This window comes from Homalodisca vitripennis, unplaced genomic scaffold (assembly GCF_021130785.1).
Source record: "Homalodisca vitripennis isolate AUS2020 unplaced genomic scaffold, UT_GWSS_2.1 ScUCBcl_1061;HRSCAF=4203, whole genome shotgun sequence".
NCBI lineage: Eukaryota > Metazoa > Arthropoda > Insecta > Hemiptera > Cicadellidae > Homalodisca > Homalodisca vitripennis.
The window spans coordinates 59853-75490 of record NW_025777214.1 but is presented as its reverse complement, the minus strand read 5'-3'; the positions used below and the strand labels follow the sequence as shown (position 1 = coordinate 75490).

Below are 15638 nucleotides of genomic sequence, written 5' to 3'. Positions count from 1 at the left end.
ACAGATGGGGAATATTTTCATGATAAATCAAGTATCGGTGATAGCAGATTTGGTCAATGCCATGTAGAAAATATTTGGGAAGACCAAACACTACTAGAGGCGTTTGTGTATCATCTCACAGTTGTCATGCGTGTAACCATGCAGGTGTTTAGAAACATGATAACACAGTACAAGCATAGCAGTTGAACGTAAGAGTCACCCTTGATACTCTGGATCTAACAGTTGAAAATGCTGTAATGGCAGGTAGGTTTTTGCTAGTTGTGTACATCATCAATAAAACCTATATAACATTTTATTATTAAAGTATATACTATTATATATTTTATTTTTACATCGCAAGATTTATATGAAATTAGATCTATTTTTGTATTTCAATTTAGGATCTTTTTGTTAAAATATAAAAAATATCCCCCAAAAGGTTTTTATGCAAAATATTAAAATACTACTCTGTTTTTACAAAATACCACATATTCAAATTCATACATTTTAAGACAGTTTCAATATGCTTGCTATATTTTGAATCTTTCACTATTATATAGCACTTGATAGCGAATATCACTTAATACAATCACAACCTTAAATGAAAATAAAAAATAACAAAAATACTAGGGACTAGTTAAAACCAGTCATTTGACATTATAGAGATGCTATAAACCGTGTTTTAATTGGATGTCTTTCGTCAAACCAGAGAGTAACAGATGTTCTTGTTGAGAAGTTTTGAACGCAATGATGTAGCCAACCTTCCTCTCAAATGAAACTTTCCATGTCAAAAGTAGAAGACAAATTCCCGTTTTTTTCATTTTGACAAACTAGACGAGCAAAAACAGTTAACGTTTTGAGTGGATCTTTATAATTTCAGTGCATACTTCTTTTACATTACTATTCTATAAACAATATGTCAAATTAAACTGTGAAATATCCCTATTAATCTGATGTACAATTTGTTCTTCTTAACCCTTTGCACTCGAGAGTAAAATTTTTGGTCACTGCCAAAAACTCGGGCCTCTATTGAACAAGCACTGGCGAAAACCTCGGAGCCCTTTTTATCAATTTTGTAAAGGTTTTGTTAAAAAGTTATAACTTTTTTATTTTAGCAGATAGAGTTTTAATTTTGGTTTTGTTTTATTTCTCATAAAATTCTATATTGTTAAAAATTATATATTTGTAATTACCTTATTTTTAATACCTTTTTTCAGTTATAAAAATAAAAATTTTGCAAAAACTTTTACAAAAGTTAACTTTTAGCTGTAATAACTTAAAAAAATTGCATTGGCATTATATAAACTATTATTATTTCTAGGTTCCTTACATAATTGTAAATATGCACATAAAATTTTATAAACGTACCTCTATAAACAAAAATTTAGTAGGCAGTTTTGTAATTTCCGACAATTTCTCCAAATAGTGAGTTATTTGTCAAATGATATATAATAATAAATTTATATACAATATAAATTTATAGAAACAAACGTGATAGAACGAAAAAATAAATCTTTAATTACAAAATTACAAACTTACAACGATTATCAATGGGGTCAGATTCCGTTATATGCCCCAACGCTTAAACCTTTTCAATGAACTTAGAACGTTATAAAACGATGTAGTTGAGTAACAGAACTAACATTCCATCAATCAACAAGCATTTCCAGGTACTGTGATCGGTATTGTTGTCACTGTTATCTTTCTCGAGAATCCCGATTACGGCAGGCCGCGCGGCATCACATGATTATTTAAGTTTTTTGCACGGTACATAATTGCCTTTCCATTACAATTCAATTTATATTTCTGATCAGCCCCTCTAGAATTTGATATTTTACTGATAGGTACTATCTCGCCGGATGTTTTTCTTTCGTTGACATCAGCGCGGGCTTCGGCAGTACATTCGCATTTTGGGTGGCGGAGTGTGATCAAGAATAAAAACAAGTTTTGTGTGTTTTTTTTCAATAAAGAGCTTAGTTTTTGTTTGGTAATGTTTGTTTTTGTTGAATTTTTGTGTTTGGAGAAATGTAGGGGTAAAACACGGAAGTACAACAAAGCGAAGCACCAGCTGAACGGGCGCCGAGACTGCAATCACGTTATCTACTAGACCGCTTGACTTTGACCTCTGTCTGAGGATGGGGAGGGGTTTGCGATAAGACAATTCCTGTTTTATATTGACGAAATATTGTTCTACGCTAATCTAGTAATCAGTAGAAGCAAAGTGTCAAATAACGATTCATGTCTGGGTGTGGTCGGTATAATACCAAAATACTGTAATACCTCCCTTACTTTCACTTTTGGCATCGTCAGATGATTCCGAATCTGATATGTTACTGACAAAAATATCACTCAGATCGTCAACATAACCTTATTGACTGAAATAACTTATCAGACTAAACAAAACAATGAAGAGATCAGCTGTTGAAGTTGGGATCAAATCAGCTGATGAAAATGGTGAAGTTGACAAACCTCTACAACACAATGCAAAACTGCAAAATCACCGCCATAGGATTATTACGTTTTTACATCCAACAGCTATCCAGCTTGCGTATATCGCAAATTTACCGCATTTGGATAATTTATAAAGCCAGTATAAAGGATTTACCAAACGTCCGAAATGTCGGACGTCCGAGGTTTTGGTCAAAACAACGATGTCTGATATTTCGGACGTCGGAGTGCAAAGGGTTAAATCTGATTTTAAATAGCAAAAGTTTTATTACATAGATGAATGCAAAAACAGCTAGTGATTAGACATTGGAGAAACATTTTTAAGCGTCTAGTCACTAGTTGTTTGAGTTATCCAGGGTTAACAAACAAGGCGTTAAAATAGTTGTAAATAAAATTACAAATACAGTGAATTTTATACAACAATAATCAACTAAATTCTTAGCCATGGATACAACATTACGTCAAAGTTTACATTATAAATAAAAACAAAAAATATAACGTTTCAAATTCAAACAAAGAGAAATTATCTGTCTTTACTGACTAGGACAATGCATCCACCAGAGTATAGTATAAAGTTAAAGAGGATTTTAACTTCTAAGATAAACAAATTGGAACCAAAACTGGACGAGAACACAAAATCGCAGAAGAGCCGAGGCAAAACAAAAGCTAGAAAGAAAACTTTTTCAATAATATCAATTCACAACAAAAAACCCAAGACTTCAAATAAAAAAGGAAAATCTTAAAAAAGATGCAAAAATCAATGAATTGAGATTACCATCACAGACAAAAAAGTAAGCTCAAATGCCCACGTAGATGATTATGACTAAAATTAATTATAGAATGTTCGAACTTCTATTCTATTTTGCTTGACTTTTTATGTTACTCTTGGAATAAACCTAATCTATTTAGTTGTTGAAAGTTAATGAGTTTAATATATTAACTGTTAGTGAATGCACACAAACATAAAGATAGTAGTTTACACATCCTTTCCATAATTTTAATATTTAAGTAGTTAAACCTAAGCCCTTAGAAAAGTGAGGAGGAGAGAATAACACCACATTTTAAAAGGCAAAATAATAATGTAACATATCTAATTTTGAAAATCATGAGAAGTAAAAAAACCCAAAATATTATATGACTAAAAAAGTGATTATCATTAAAATTTTTTGGATTATGAAAAAGCCATACTGTCCTTTTTTAATAGCAAATCTATTTAAAAATGGACACACGATTTCACCCAAATTCAATTTATTTTTGGCCAAAAATAACATCAACTAGAGCTTCAAAATTTTGGCTTTTTCCTCTTCCTATCACACTTTTTTGCAATTCTACAACAATTATGCCTCATGCAATGCAAAGGTCCTTCTATGTGATTTGATCAGAGGCAGTCCAAGATAAAAAAGACCTTATTTTGCAAAAACAAGACAGCTTCTTCAACCATTATTATGTAACTTAATCATTAAAACTTAATAAAGTGCCATGTCCTTATCTACTATGTAGTGATGGACAATGTAAACTAATGAACATAAAAATAACTTTCTCTAAACTTATACAAGGTGTATGCCACAGTATTTATTACATTAAAGGCTTTACTGAAGTTTCATGGAAAATTTCAAATCTATAACTAAGTTCAGTCTCAAGATATCCAGTGGACAGACAGTCAGAAAGGTGGACAAATTTAAAGAAGACATTTTGCCAGCTCCATGAGAGATAGACTTTTCTGACACTCAGCCAAATCCTGCCCATGTTGAGTTTCCAAGTGTGAGCTCGGCTGTTGTGATAATGAAGCGACCGGAGTTAGTTATATCTGAGGTTAACATAGGGATAAAGTTTACAACTCTTTATAAATAGGCACTCATTTCAAATCCATAAATGTTTGATTTCAGGAACTTAGACAGTAGTGTCTAAATTATTAGAAATACAATTATCTGTTAATATTAAATGTTTATTTTCTATTAAAAAATTCTATTACGGATATAAATTATAAACCATTATTATTATAAGATAATTATATTTTTAACAGTTATTTAACAATGACACACTTAAATCAACTTTTTTGACGTAAAACATTTATGGATTTGAAACGAGTTCCTATCTATTATAAAACCGTTATCATGTCCAAAGTGGAGCCTTAGACACACAACTGGCAGCAAACTAGTTATTAAGGATGGTCAGCAGTCAGTAAATAATAGAAACTAATTACTTCTAAATTTATAAACACAGATCTTGTTTCTTAAAACTAAAAACGTATAAAATCTCATGTCAAATTTTACGTTATAATAGAATTATACCATTATCAGAGAATTGTCAAGGACCCAAGAGGGCCTTCAGGAGGACATGTATCGTCGTTCGTATCAACTCTCGTTACAGATATTATTTTAAAGAGAAATCCATTTTTGTAGTGTATATTTTTAACATTTCTTTAGATTTCTACACTTTGTGCAGCGACACAGGTACACAGGCCTAGAACCACCCCTGCCATTGGATGTGACTTTTTAAGTAATCAACATTAGACTCATGGATTTTAACTTTTTCATTTGGCAGTATCTCCCCCATAACGTAACTGTACTTTAAGTGTTTCTATTTAATAATCACATTTAAAAAGTGTACAAAGGAAGAAAAGGGGGCAGTTACTTCATCACTCTAAACAAGCCAATCTCTTTTTATAGATTCCCCATTAGTTTTGATTGGTAATAATTTCTTTAGAAAAATATCTATTTGACAACATCTTGGTACAGTTACAAGGGTGGGGGGAAAGTCCTTTCTAAATGGTGAAAGCTTGAAAACGCACATTCTACAGTAAAAGACAATTTGAGGATGTTTTGCAGGGATGAAGAGAAGAGAAAGTTAAGATGGCTAAACAACTGAGAGAGCCAGTCAGTTACCTGGTATCAACAGTCTTCATATTTAATGTACTAATAACTTTGTTTGCATGAAGTGGTTCTTTTATTTGTAATTAAGAAGAAAAACACATTTAGTAGCTTTGAAATTTTCTGGCCAAATCTCAAAGGGTACAGTACATGTTGCCTACAAGGAAATGTTTCACAAATTCTCAATTCTCTCAGAAACAGAACATTTGCGACCCCATGTGTACTGGACAATAAATGTTTGTATTCACATCCTCTATCAACCCTAAAATAATGCACACTTTTATCGGAATCACACTGTAGAGCTACAGTGACAGCAATTTCATACTGAAAACATCAAAAACCTTTTCATCTTCAATAATGTGTTTACATATTTCTTTATTGACTGTATAAAGCAGGGCTGCCCAACCTACGGCCCGCGGGCCGAATCCGGCCCGCAAGTCAGTTTTATGTGGCCCGCCTTGTTGCCAAAACAACCAAATTTGTTTACAAGCATTTGAAATATTAAATAAATACAAATTTTGAGAACCAAGCAGTCCAGCCGATTTCACGTAGAACGAGCCGTATTCATTTGGTGGAGTATGAGTGTTGAAAGACGTAAAGTAGTTGCAGACAGGTTTCACCGACTACGGTGGTGGCTGCCGGCTGGAGAATAGAGCGCGTGCCGTTAAAGCACGGCACAGCGCGCGGTGCGGCGACGTAACCCCTACCCAACTCAAGGTCACCACTCGCCACGTAATTTGTATGTCCTAGTATCCTAGTAGGATTAATTTAAATCAATGTATTCAATTTATTGGTGACTTTTTTATTGTTCCTCAGAATTAGAGCAAACATCCAAAAGTCTGGGTTTATATTTATTTCTACTAAAAGGACCTAAAAACATTATAAACCTTTACCTAACAACTAATAAATAATAAGAAATTACAATAATCAGGAAACAAGGGCCAAATAACCTTAAAACTTATATTTTGCACAAGATTTCTGGAACAAACCCCGGGCAATACGTTTTGTTTGGGGTTCCAAATCCCCTGGGATGTTGGCCCGCCTGGCCATAAAGGGTTTACAATGTGGCCCTTGGGTAAAAACGGTTGGGCACCCCTGGTATAAAGTATTGTAATACAACGTTCAAATATTTTACTTCATGAATAGCTTATTTAAATTTACTTTTTTCTCAGGTATGAATAGTTTTAGATAAAATAGTGCATAGGCATAGATTAGTCTCTCTACTGACATCTGAACTAAGTCAGTAGCTGCTAATTGTAATAAAAGTTTTCTGAAAGTCAGGACAATTGTTACTACCAACCACTAACACGGCCACAAACAAAGAATTAACAAAAGGAAAACAACTGACAATGATCTTGCTGTTGGTTACTTGTTCTCCACTGCTTGCACATTAGCCAGGATAGTGTGCACCACACTAGCTCCCGAGTTAATGTAAACTAAAATAATGACATGTGGAAGTTAATAAATCATTACTTAGTTAAAAAATACTTTATTTCGTTTATCTAAAACATACTCATAAAGCATAACATTAATGTATACATTGATAAACACCATATTTAACATTAATGAGAAAATAATCACAGATTTTTATAAGGGCTTAAGAATTACAAGAAATTATCAGCGTAATATGTGCAATGTATAAAGTATACTCAACATCTTATAATCTACAATATTAGACTTCTAAAAATAAATTAAGGAGGGCTTGTATAATGAAATGTAATTATCAACAGAAGCACTGACATCATTACGACAATTTGGAATAACTGGGAGGGGAGAATTTTTTCCTGAGGAATTTGATGATGTAAAGAGGCATGCAGGACACGAGGGTGATTGCTGTTGTCTTCCACAGGAAATCTCCTGTCTTGATGAATTGTGCATCTGTCACAAACAAAACACACAAGTTGACAGTACACATGTTAATAATGCAGAAGTGTCTACTACTATTCATTCTAATTGTATTAATCTTGAAGTGCCAATCTCTTGTCAGCTTCTAGTACCAGGATTCTGCCTCAAATGTTAAACTTTCAGAATTTAAAGTTCAAAATTTGGATAAATACAAGTAATAATATTAATTAAAAGACATTACTATTTTTACCCATTTGACTCTAAATATTTACAGAATGAATATGTGTCCCATGTACTATCTACGACCTTGTGTGGGGTTATTAATCAATCAGTATTAACAAGGATTAGAAAACTAGAAGACTTAAATTTTACATTACATTTAATCTGAAACCGAACTCACAATGGTTTTTGCATAAAATGTTATTATGCTATATGCAACATGATAGCTGTGCCTTTATCTAATGTTTAACCCTTTAGTGACATTTAAAAATCTCTGTTCTACATCGAGTCCCAGTAAAAAATCATGCTTGTTATACAAAGAGCACTAAGCTGTTTATAGCTTAGAGTACATAGAGGTTTAGAGAGAGAAAAAAGATTTCATGTAAATGAATTAACGTAATCATCTTTCACTGCGTGAGCTTCTCTTTACACATCTCCATCATATTTGACCAACTCTTACATATAAAAAATAGTTATTTACTGAATAGCCTATAAGAAATTACCATTAACACATTCACTGCGAGTGACGAGCATGCTCGTCATGTGAAAATGGCGCCGGGCGGTGGACGAGCGAGCTTGGCATACAGCAGTTGCCCGGAAAGGCTGTAACACTCATAGCGAGGTATGCCTGTTTCGATGAGTCAATTGGTTGCGATTCGTCGCCGGTTTGCCATTTTCGTTTGTTGTGTATGCTTTGCGATATTGTGAGTGGATTATAGTGTCTGTTGACTGTGTAAGTGTATGTACTCATAATGGAGGAAGACGATGAGTCGCAATGAAATGCACTTCCTCCAGGTTGTTGAAGTAAATTCTTTTTACCTATACAACATGTACAACTCAGATAGACTGTCCCTGTATGAATTCCGAGTTCGTGTTCTTGAAGACCTGCTCCCTCCAAAGGAAGCCCCACTGCTCATCACACCGGCGCGCAACAGCATGCATCGTCTCTCCAAACTAACGAAGCGCAAAGGAAACAGCAAGTCAGTTACCCGGAGGTGCCGCGTTTGCTACCAAGTAGGCAAGCGTAAGGAAACAGTGTACTATTGTGCAGTGTGCCCTGACGAACCAGGTCTGTGTGAACTCAGTTGCTTTGATAAGTATCACGAGGACAAATAAGTAGTTTTTAGACTTCGGCGGTGGGTGGGGATGTACATAGTTTTTTTCTAATTTTTACTTGGGGAGTGTTAACTGTTGTATATTTTTCAAACTAATATGTAATATATACGTGTAATTCACGAGTGTTTGTGCTGAAACCTAGTGCGCTGCGAGCACATACAACACGGGGACCGGCGCCCGGTGCAGATGACGAGCAGACTCGGCACGGACATGACGTCACCAGTTCCGGCCAACGAAGCTTCCGGGATACCTTGGACAACCCTTTCGGCTATCCTGACTCCGTTTTGGGTAAATAAAAAACAAACAAAAATTCCCGCATTATCTGTCGCCGGTAATTTTGTCTTCTACAGTGAATGTGTTAATAAGACATACAAAAAACATTAAGTATTTAGATCTAATAAATGTGAACATTTTCAAGTATAAAGTTTTACGAATAAAATGTACAAGAAATACATTTTTGTATTACATTTTTGTTTTTATTAACCCTTTTAATGCCAGACATTTTTTCAGTGACCATGCAAAAAATACCAGCCTGTTTTCAAAAAGTACATGCGAAGAATGCCAGGCCCTTTTTCCATAATTTGACAACTATTTTTTTAAAAATGTATAACTTTTTTATTTACTGAAGGAAGTTATCCATTGAGGTGTTGTTTTTTATGTAATAATGTGGAGTGTTAAAATAAAATAAGTATTAAAATTTTTACAAATTTATACAATTTATATTTGTAAAAAACAAAAAATAAAAAACTTAAAAAAAAATTTGTTTGAACATATAAAAGTACCTTTATTATTAGCCTTAACTAAAAAGTAGTTACTGGCAATTATACTATATTTAATTGTTAAAACACACACAAAAATTGAAGAACTTATCTTGAAAAATAGAGAAGTTACAGCATTTTATCAAAAACCTTGTAAAGTCCACATTTTACAGTAAAATTCAATAAGACATATTTTGGTCAGTTTCATTCAAAATCACTTTATTTACACGTATTGTTTAGCCCAATGTATAAAATTGTTTGTTGAAATAATAAAGAAAGTAGGTTACACAAAATTAAAATTAATTATTTACAATAAAGGGTACATAATTTAAAACTTTATAACACTTTTGTTTGCCGAAGCACAAAGTATGAATCCCCCTCTTTCACTCATGGTCAAATCTATTTACAATAATCACAAAACTAATAATAATATAAGCAAACTGAAATAAACAAAAGAAAAGCACGAATAATTCCCATTAAAACATAACCTAGCAACAACGTATTACCATAGCAACCAAAGACGCTCTTGAATGATTAAACGTAAATAAGGTTGAAAACAGCTGATATACGTCATCACATGTTGACCATAGAGTAAAAAAGATTTTATTGCATCAATAGTAGTAGAGTCTAGATACAGTATGCAAAGTGTAGTGGCATTTGGTCAATAATTAAAACTACGATATAAGAAAAACCGGACGAGCGCCCCCAGCGCACGTCGGCATTTCTCGAATAAACAGTGACGTGCGCTCGCGGCGCACGTCGGCATTAAAAGGGTTAAATAATTTTGTTTATTATAGAAATATATTGTTACATTTGTTATTAATTCCTCTAAACTGCACTCCCGCAATTAGCTTTCAACTACCCAGGTGTACAATAACATTAAACATTTGTTCCATAATTTTTTATACAAACAATTGAAAAAAACATACATACCAAATGCATTTCTACTGTAAGATTCAACAGCAATTTTTTCTGAATAGGAGAGTCAAAAACCATAATTGTTACGGTACACATTATTATCTCAAACATGAGTTAAGAAGACAGACAAGAAATAAACAATAATATTGTGGGAATATAACATTTTAGTTATTGAAAATGTTTACAAACTACACTAATAAATGTTTTTAACTTGAAACAGTCATAATGTTTCAAACAGTTGTAAAATACTTTATCTAACACTGCAACATCACTATGCTATGTTGATTTTTCATTACGTATACACTGATAAACCAGACATTGGTACTTAAGCTGGGAACTGCCTTGTCAGATTTTTTGCACTTAATGATGGCCGAACAGTTGAATGTTGGCACTAAAAGGGTTAAATTTGCTTGTCCTACATTTTAACTCATACATGTATACCATTCCGATAATGGGGTAGCAGGGAGCATCCAGAAAGTGAATGGAAGTTTTAAAGTCTTCTATAGTATATTGGAAGTATTACGGGTTATAACATTTTAATATAGAGTTGAACTCACTTTGATGCTGATTTTCACAAATGAACACTTAGGCTAACCTTAGCAGTAAAAGTTCTTTGGCAGTTCGAGCACTCAGAACCTATAAGAACAACAGGAATATATGTGATGATGTTAGAGCAATTTTCAGGAAGGTAGTGGAGATACTGAAAACCCCGGAGAGATCTATACCTAATCCCTTGAAAGTGATTAAATATTTAATCACCTTGGGGGATGGCCATGAGCCAACTCATCCTAGTGTCAGCCAATATTGCTTCCAATGGTAAAACGCTCTAAGTAAGTAAAAAAAGAATAAAAAAGTAGTTAAAAAAGCCCCTACCAAAACAAAAATTGCATCAGGTAAAGCTAAAATGAAAATACCAACTTACCAAAAGTGTCTTTTAGAATGACTAGCGAAAGCACGTAGAGACCCAAGGAGAAGACCTCAGCCAGTATGATGAGATAATGCCAGGTGCGCACAGTCAGTGCTACCATGATCAACTCTGTGAGGATCAGAGCCGTGAAGCTGATGGCCACCACATGGATAAATTCATCTTCAAATAGAAACAGGGCACCATACATGATAACACCTCCTGCAACATCATATTCTTAGTTTCAATCATGTTTTTAATATTTAGTTTCAAATAGTTTACGTATTTCTAAACAAATGTACATTATTCTAATCAATAATGAAATTTAATGATTCAATTCATACAGATTTAAAATTGAATTATATATTCTTATAGCTTGTGCACTAGTGGTTTCATAATACTTAACAAAGGACTGACCTTGATAAATACTGATGAGTACCCACATAAAGAATGTTTTATAAGAGAGAGAACGGCCCTTGCTTAGTTCTTTGTAGAGTTCTGGATAGGTGAGGGCAATCTTGTCTGATACATCTTTGTCTAGCACCAGTGAGAACACAGGAAACATGGTGTAAATTGTGGCATATCTGCAAACCGTCACTCATATTAACAATATATAAAATATCTAAAAATAAATTCTCTCAATCATCCTCGTACAGTTATACGATTATTGTTAATAGTTCTACCACCTTTAGCATGGAATTCTAAAAGTTGTATCAATCATTATTAGAAAAAACCACCATAACTACTGTTGTGTAATTCAACAATTTCCGGAATAACTTCCCCCTTGTATCGTTTCTTTAAGAATACCAAACTTGACAATGATGGATCACCATTTATCAGTACCAAAAATCAATCATGTAAATTTAGTACTTAGTAATCAAGACACTTTGTGAAGATGATCTGTAAAATTTATCAATACTAGGTTTACAACAAAAATCTACATGAAAATAAAACCTAGTATTCATAACTATGTCAGTATAGAGTTGTAGTGAAGGTATTAATACTTAATGCATGTTTTCACACATGTACATCTGTACATCTAATAAGTATGACTGTAAAAATATTGATAAAAAAAGCTTCTGGAAAAGTACTTAAAACCAAGCTACAAAATAATTTGAGAAAAAATAGAACTAACACATTACTAATAGTAATTTTTTTATTTGTCAAAATATATTAATAGCAAAATTGGGATGACCATTATTTTAAAGAACATCTTACATGTAAAAACTTTATGCAAATTCAAAATCACAATAATAAACATTTAATTAAGATACAATATAAATTTGACTAACTAATCACAGAGTGCAAATCAAACGTAGAGTAAAATTTTCAATGTCAGTAATGTTTTGTTGTCAGACTGTCAATATTTCCTTACTCACCCAACCATGAGGTAGCCTGGGTAGAGAGAAATGGAGGAAAAGTAGAAGACAGTGCAGAAGATGGCCTGCATGATGGAAATGATCAGGCCACGATGGATGACGAACTGACTGAGTGAAGCCGAGCGCTTGTAGCTATATCGACCATGGACTAGCAGAAGTCGAGACAGATGTGAGAACTGAGTAATGGAAAAATCAGCAGCAAGACTGGCTTGTCGGCCCTCAAGTCCTGCTATACCAATACCTGTGGACCAATGTTAACACTGTTTATAATCAAATCATATGCTCCTATCTGACTGTAACAAATACTTTGTAAAGTATCATAGGATAAATGTTTTATAAAATACATAAATACAATACTGACTTTATAGCTGATGGCATGAACATTCTAACATTATTTGGCAACAAGTAGTGAAAATGATAAAACGCGTTATACAGGGTACGATGTTAACCTGTTACAGTAGACCACCCGTCCACGATGTATAGCGACTGAACCACCATTTTCAACCATCCAAATTTTAGTTTTTTAGAGAGCTAATGAGTCATACCTTGTTATTTGAATTTTTTAGGATGTATGAGTTGAAAGATCCTAAGTTTGAACTATTTAGAAAAATGAAAATGTGCTGAAAAGTGACAACTGTACTGTATTTTTAGAAAGAGTACTTATTTGGTAACTTTGGATAAAAATTGGGATTTACAAACATTTTGAAAGAGGTAAAAGTGAAATAAATTGTAAAACCGTACAATTTTGAGATTTAGGACCACCCTGTATACAAGAAACAACATATATTAAAACGTTTTTTTTTTTCCAAAATGATCAGTAGATAGATTTTAACCCTCCATCGGGCGCTTTAAATTAGAAACACCATCAGGCGCTCACGGAGGTTTCCTCCAGGTTAGTAAATAATGGATATTATAGTCGTTTGAACTGTTTTTATTTGTTTAAATATTCATACGATTTAATTACAATGTAATATATTCATTTTTAGAATTTAAATAAAAATTACTCTCTTATGTAATGAATTTTCCAAATAAGAATTTCGAAATTTAAAAAACTGTTATTGTATAGTAACAACATGATTTATTTTAAGGAATATTGCAATTAATTGTAAAAATGTTTAACCTTCTGTAATAATATATAGAAATTAACTTAGTTTTTCACTTCTTACAAAAACAACTTACTTCAATTTTTGAGATATTATACAATTGTAATGTCAATTATTATTCTAAAATCAAAATTTATTCTTTACTAAAAATTTTTGAACACTACACAAAGTTTCAAAACATTTTCCTTCTGGTTCTTATAACGACAATGTTCACTCCATAAACAGTACTGAAATGTTCCCTAGCACACGGGTACTGTACTGACAATTCTCTCGTCTACATTCTCCATTTCACAAAATTCAAATAAAATATATTGTAAAACTTAAAAAGAACCCATCACAGGTCAGGCATTTAGGCGCACACGGATTATTACTACATAAAAACTAAACACTATAAGGCGCTCACGGAGATTTCGTCCAAACACGACATCGGGCGCTCACGGAGGAATCGTCCAGTCTCGAACGGAAGTAGACCTCATACTGACAGATTTTGACAAAGATAAGCGGGAGGCTATTGTTTCGCTTCCCCGAAAGATTGCCGTGAAGTACACTGCGGGACAAGACTGCCAACATCAGAAAAGTAGTACTATTTTGAATAATAAACAATACACGGAGGAAAACTCCGTTTAGCGCCCGATGGAGGGTTAAAAATGATGGCTTGACCTACCTTTACAAATTTAAATCTTTAAAAAATGAACCCCCCCCCCAAGTGTTATTTTGGGGTATTTTTGGACGTTAAAAATTGTGTTCCTAAATTCTTTTAGATCAAAATATGGCAGGTTTTTGTTAAAACGAAGACTATACGTTTCTCGGTTCAGCCGCTCTACATCGTGGTCTGCTTCACCCTGTACACAATATTTTACTGTTCAATTTTAATGAAAACTGTTAATAAATTTTTCTATAATAATATGTGAATACTGTATTTAACAATCTTTAACAAATTTTCAAGCAACAAACAACATTTTTGGGTCATGCTCGATATATGACTACTTAAAAAGCTCATCCCTGCTAAATCATAGAACACTTTTTTTCTGAATAAAACTGTATTAGTTATGCCTAAAACGGTTTTAAAGGTTTCATTATATTATTTTGGATTTGCCTAGTTTAGAAACTATTATTCAAGACAAAAAGTAAATTTTGGCATTCCACATCCAGTCTATAGCAATTACTTGTGAAGTCTTCGTAACAGAAATATCACCAGCTTGATATGAGTAAATCACTCATTACTCAACACAACATTTGAGGGAAAAAATTCATTGTTATGTAACAAAACTACTTAAAAGTGGATGATATTGGAATAAAAAAAATCATATTTAGCTTTTTTGATATAAACCAGCATACCAATGTGATCCAGCTATCTTCAGAAAATGTATGAAACTGTAAGTATTTTATTATTGCTATTATACCTGTGTCTGCAGCCTGTATCATGCTAACATCATTGCCACCATCACCCACGGCTGCCACACGCTTGCCGGTGTGTTGCTGTATCAGTCGCACCACCTGAGCCTTCTGTGTGGGGGAACATCTGCAACACACCACTGCAGGACTGCGGCATGCCAGCTCCAACAACTCTACTTGGTAATACTGCAGGCACACCTGCACACCAATCATGGTACATCGAATAGAATACCATCTTGTGAAACAGATTGACTGATAGACACTGTGAACCTTCTTAAAATCTACTGTTCAAATTAACTATTACCATAATACTTGCAATCTAACAGTCAGGCTCAGTTCTCTAGAAGAAATGTCAGAAACCTGAAGTGGATGTCAAAGGATGATGAGGCAATTCCCAAACTCCTTTACCTATGTACTTTACATACTTCAATTTGACATTTTTAGGATGCTTAACAAGTTACCAAATGATTCATCAGGTGAAAATTATTTAAAAATATTATAAAAAATATAGTATTATCTTAATTAGTTTATTATCTTCCTGTCCTATTTTTTGTATTAAAAGTACTCAATTTAAACTTTGAAACATAATGTTCAAACTAATAAACACAAAACAACTTTCAATTTCAGGACAAATAAAACTATTTTTATAAAAAAATAAAACATCTATTTACAAGGAGGCCCCAAAGAAAACAAAAGTTATTTTT

General features: G+C 33.2%; 1 protein-coding gene across 1 annotated transcript in view; it reads right to left on the bottom strand.

Moving 5' to 3' along the window:
- Positions 1 to 6777: 6777 nt before the first annotated feature.
- Positions 6778 to 15638, bottom strand: part of LOC124371201 (probable phospholipid-transporting ATPase IIB) — a gene marked incomplete at its 5' end in the record, with an annotated part of 63195 nt that continues 54334 nt past the window's right edge. Inside the window, 5 exon segments of the mRNA XM_046829531.1 lie at positions 6778 to 7175; positions 11076 to 11279; positions 11475 to 11641; positions 12437 to 12677; positions 14943 to 15132. Of these exon segments, the coding sequence (XP_046685487.1) occupies positions 7042 to 7175; positions 11076 to 11279; positions 11475 to 11641; positions 12437 to 12677; positions 14943 to 15132 (936 nt within the window).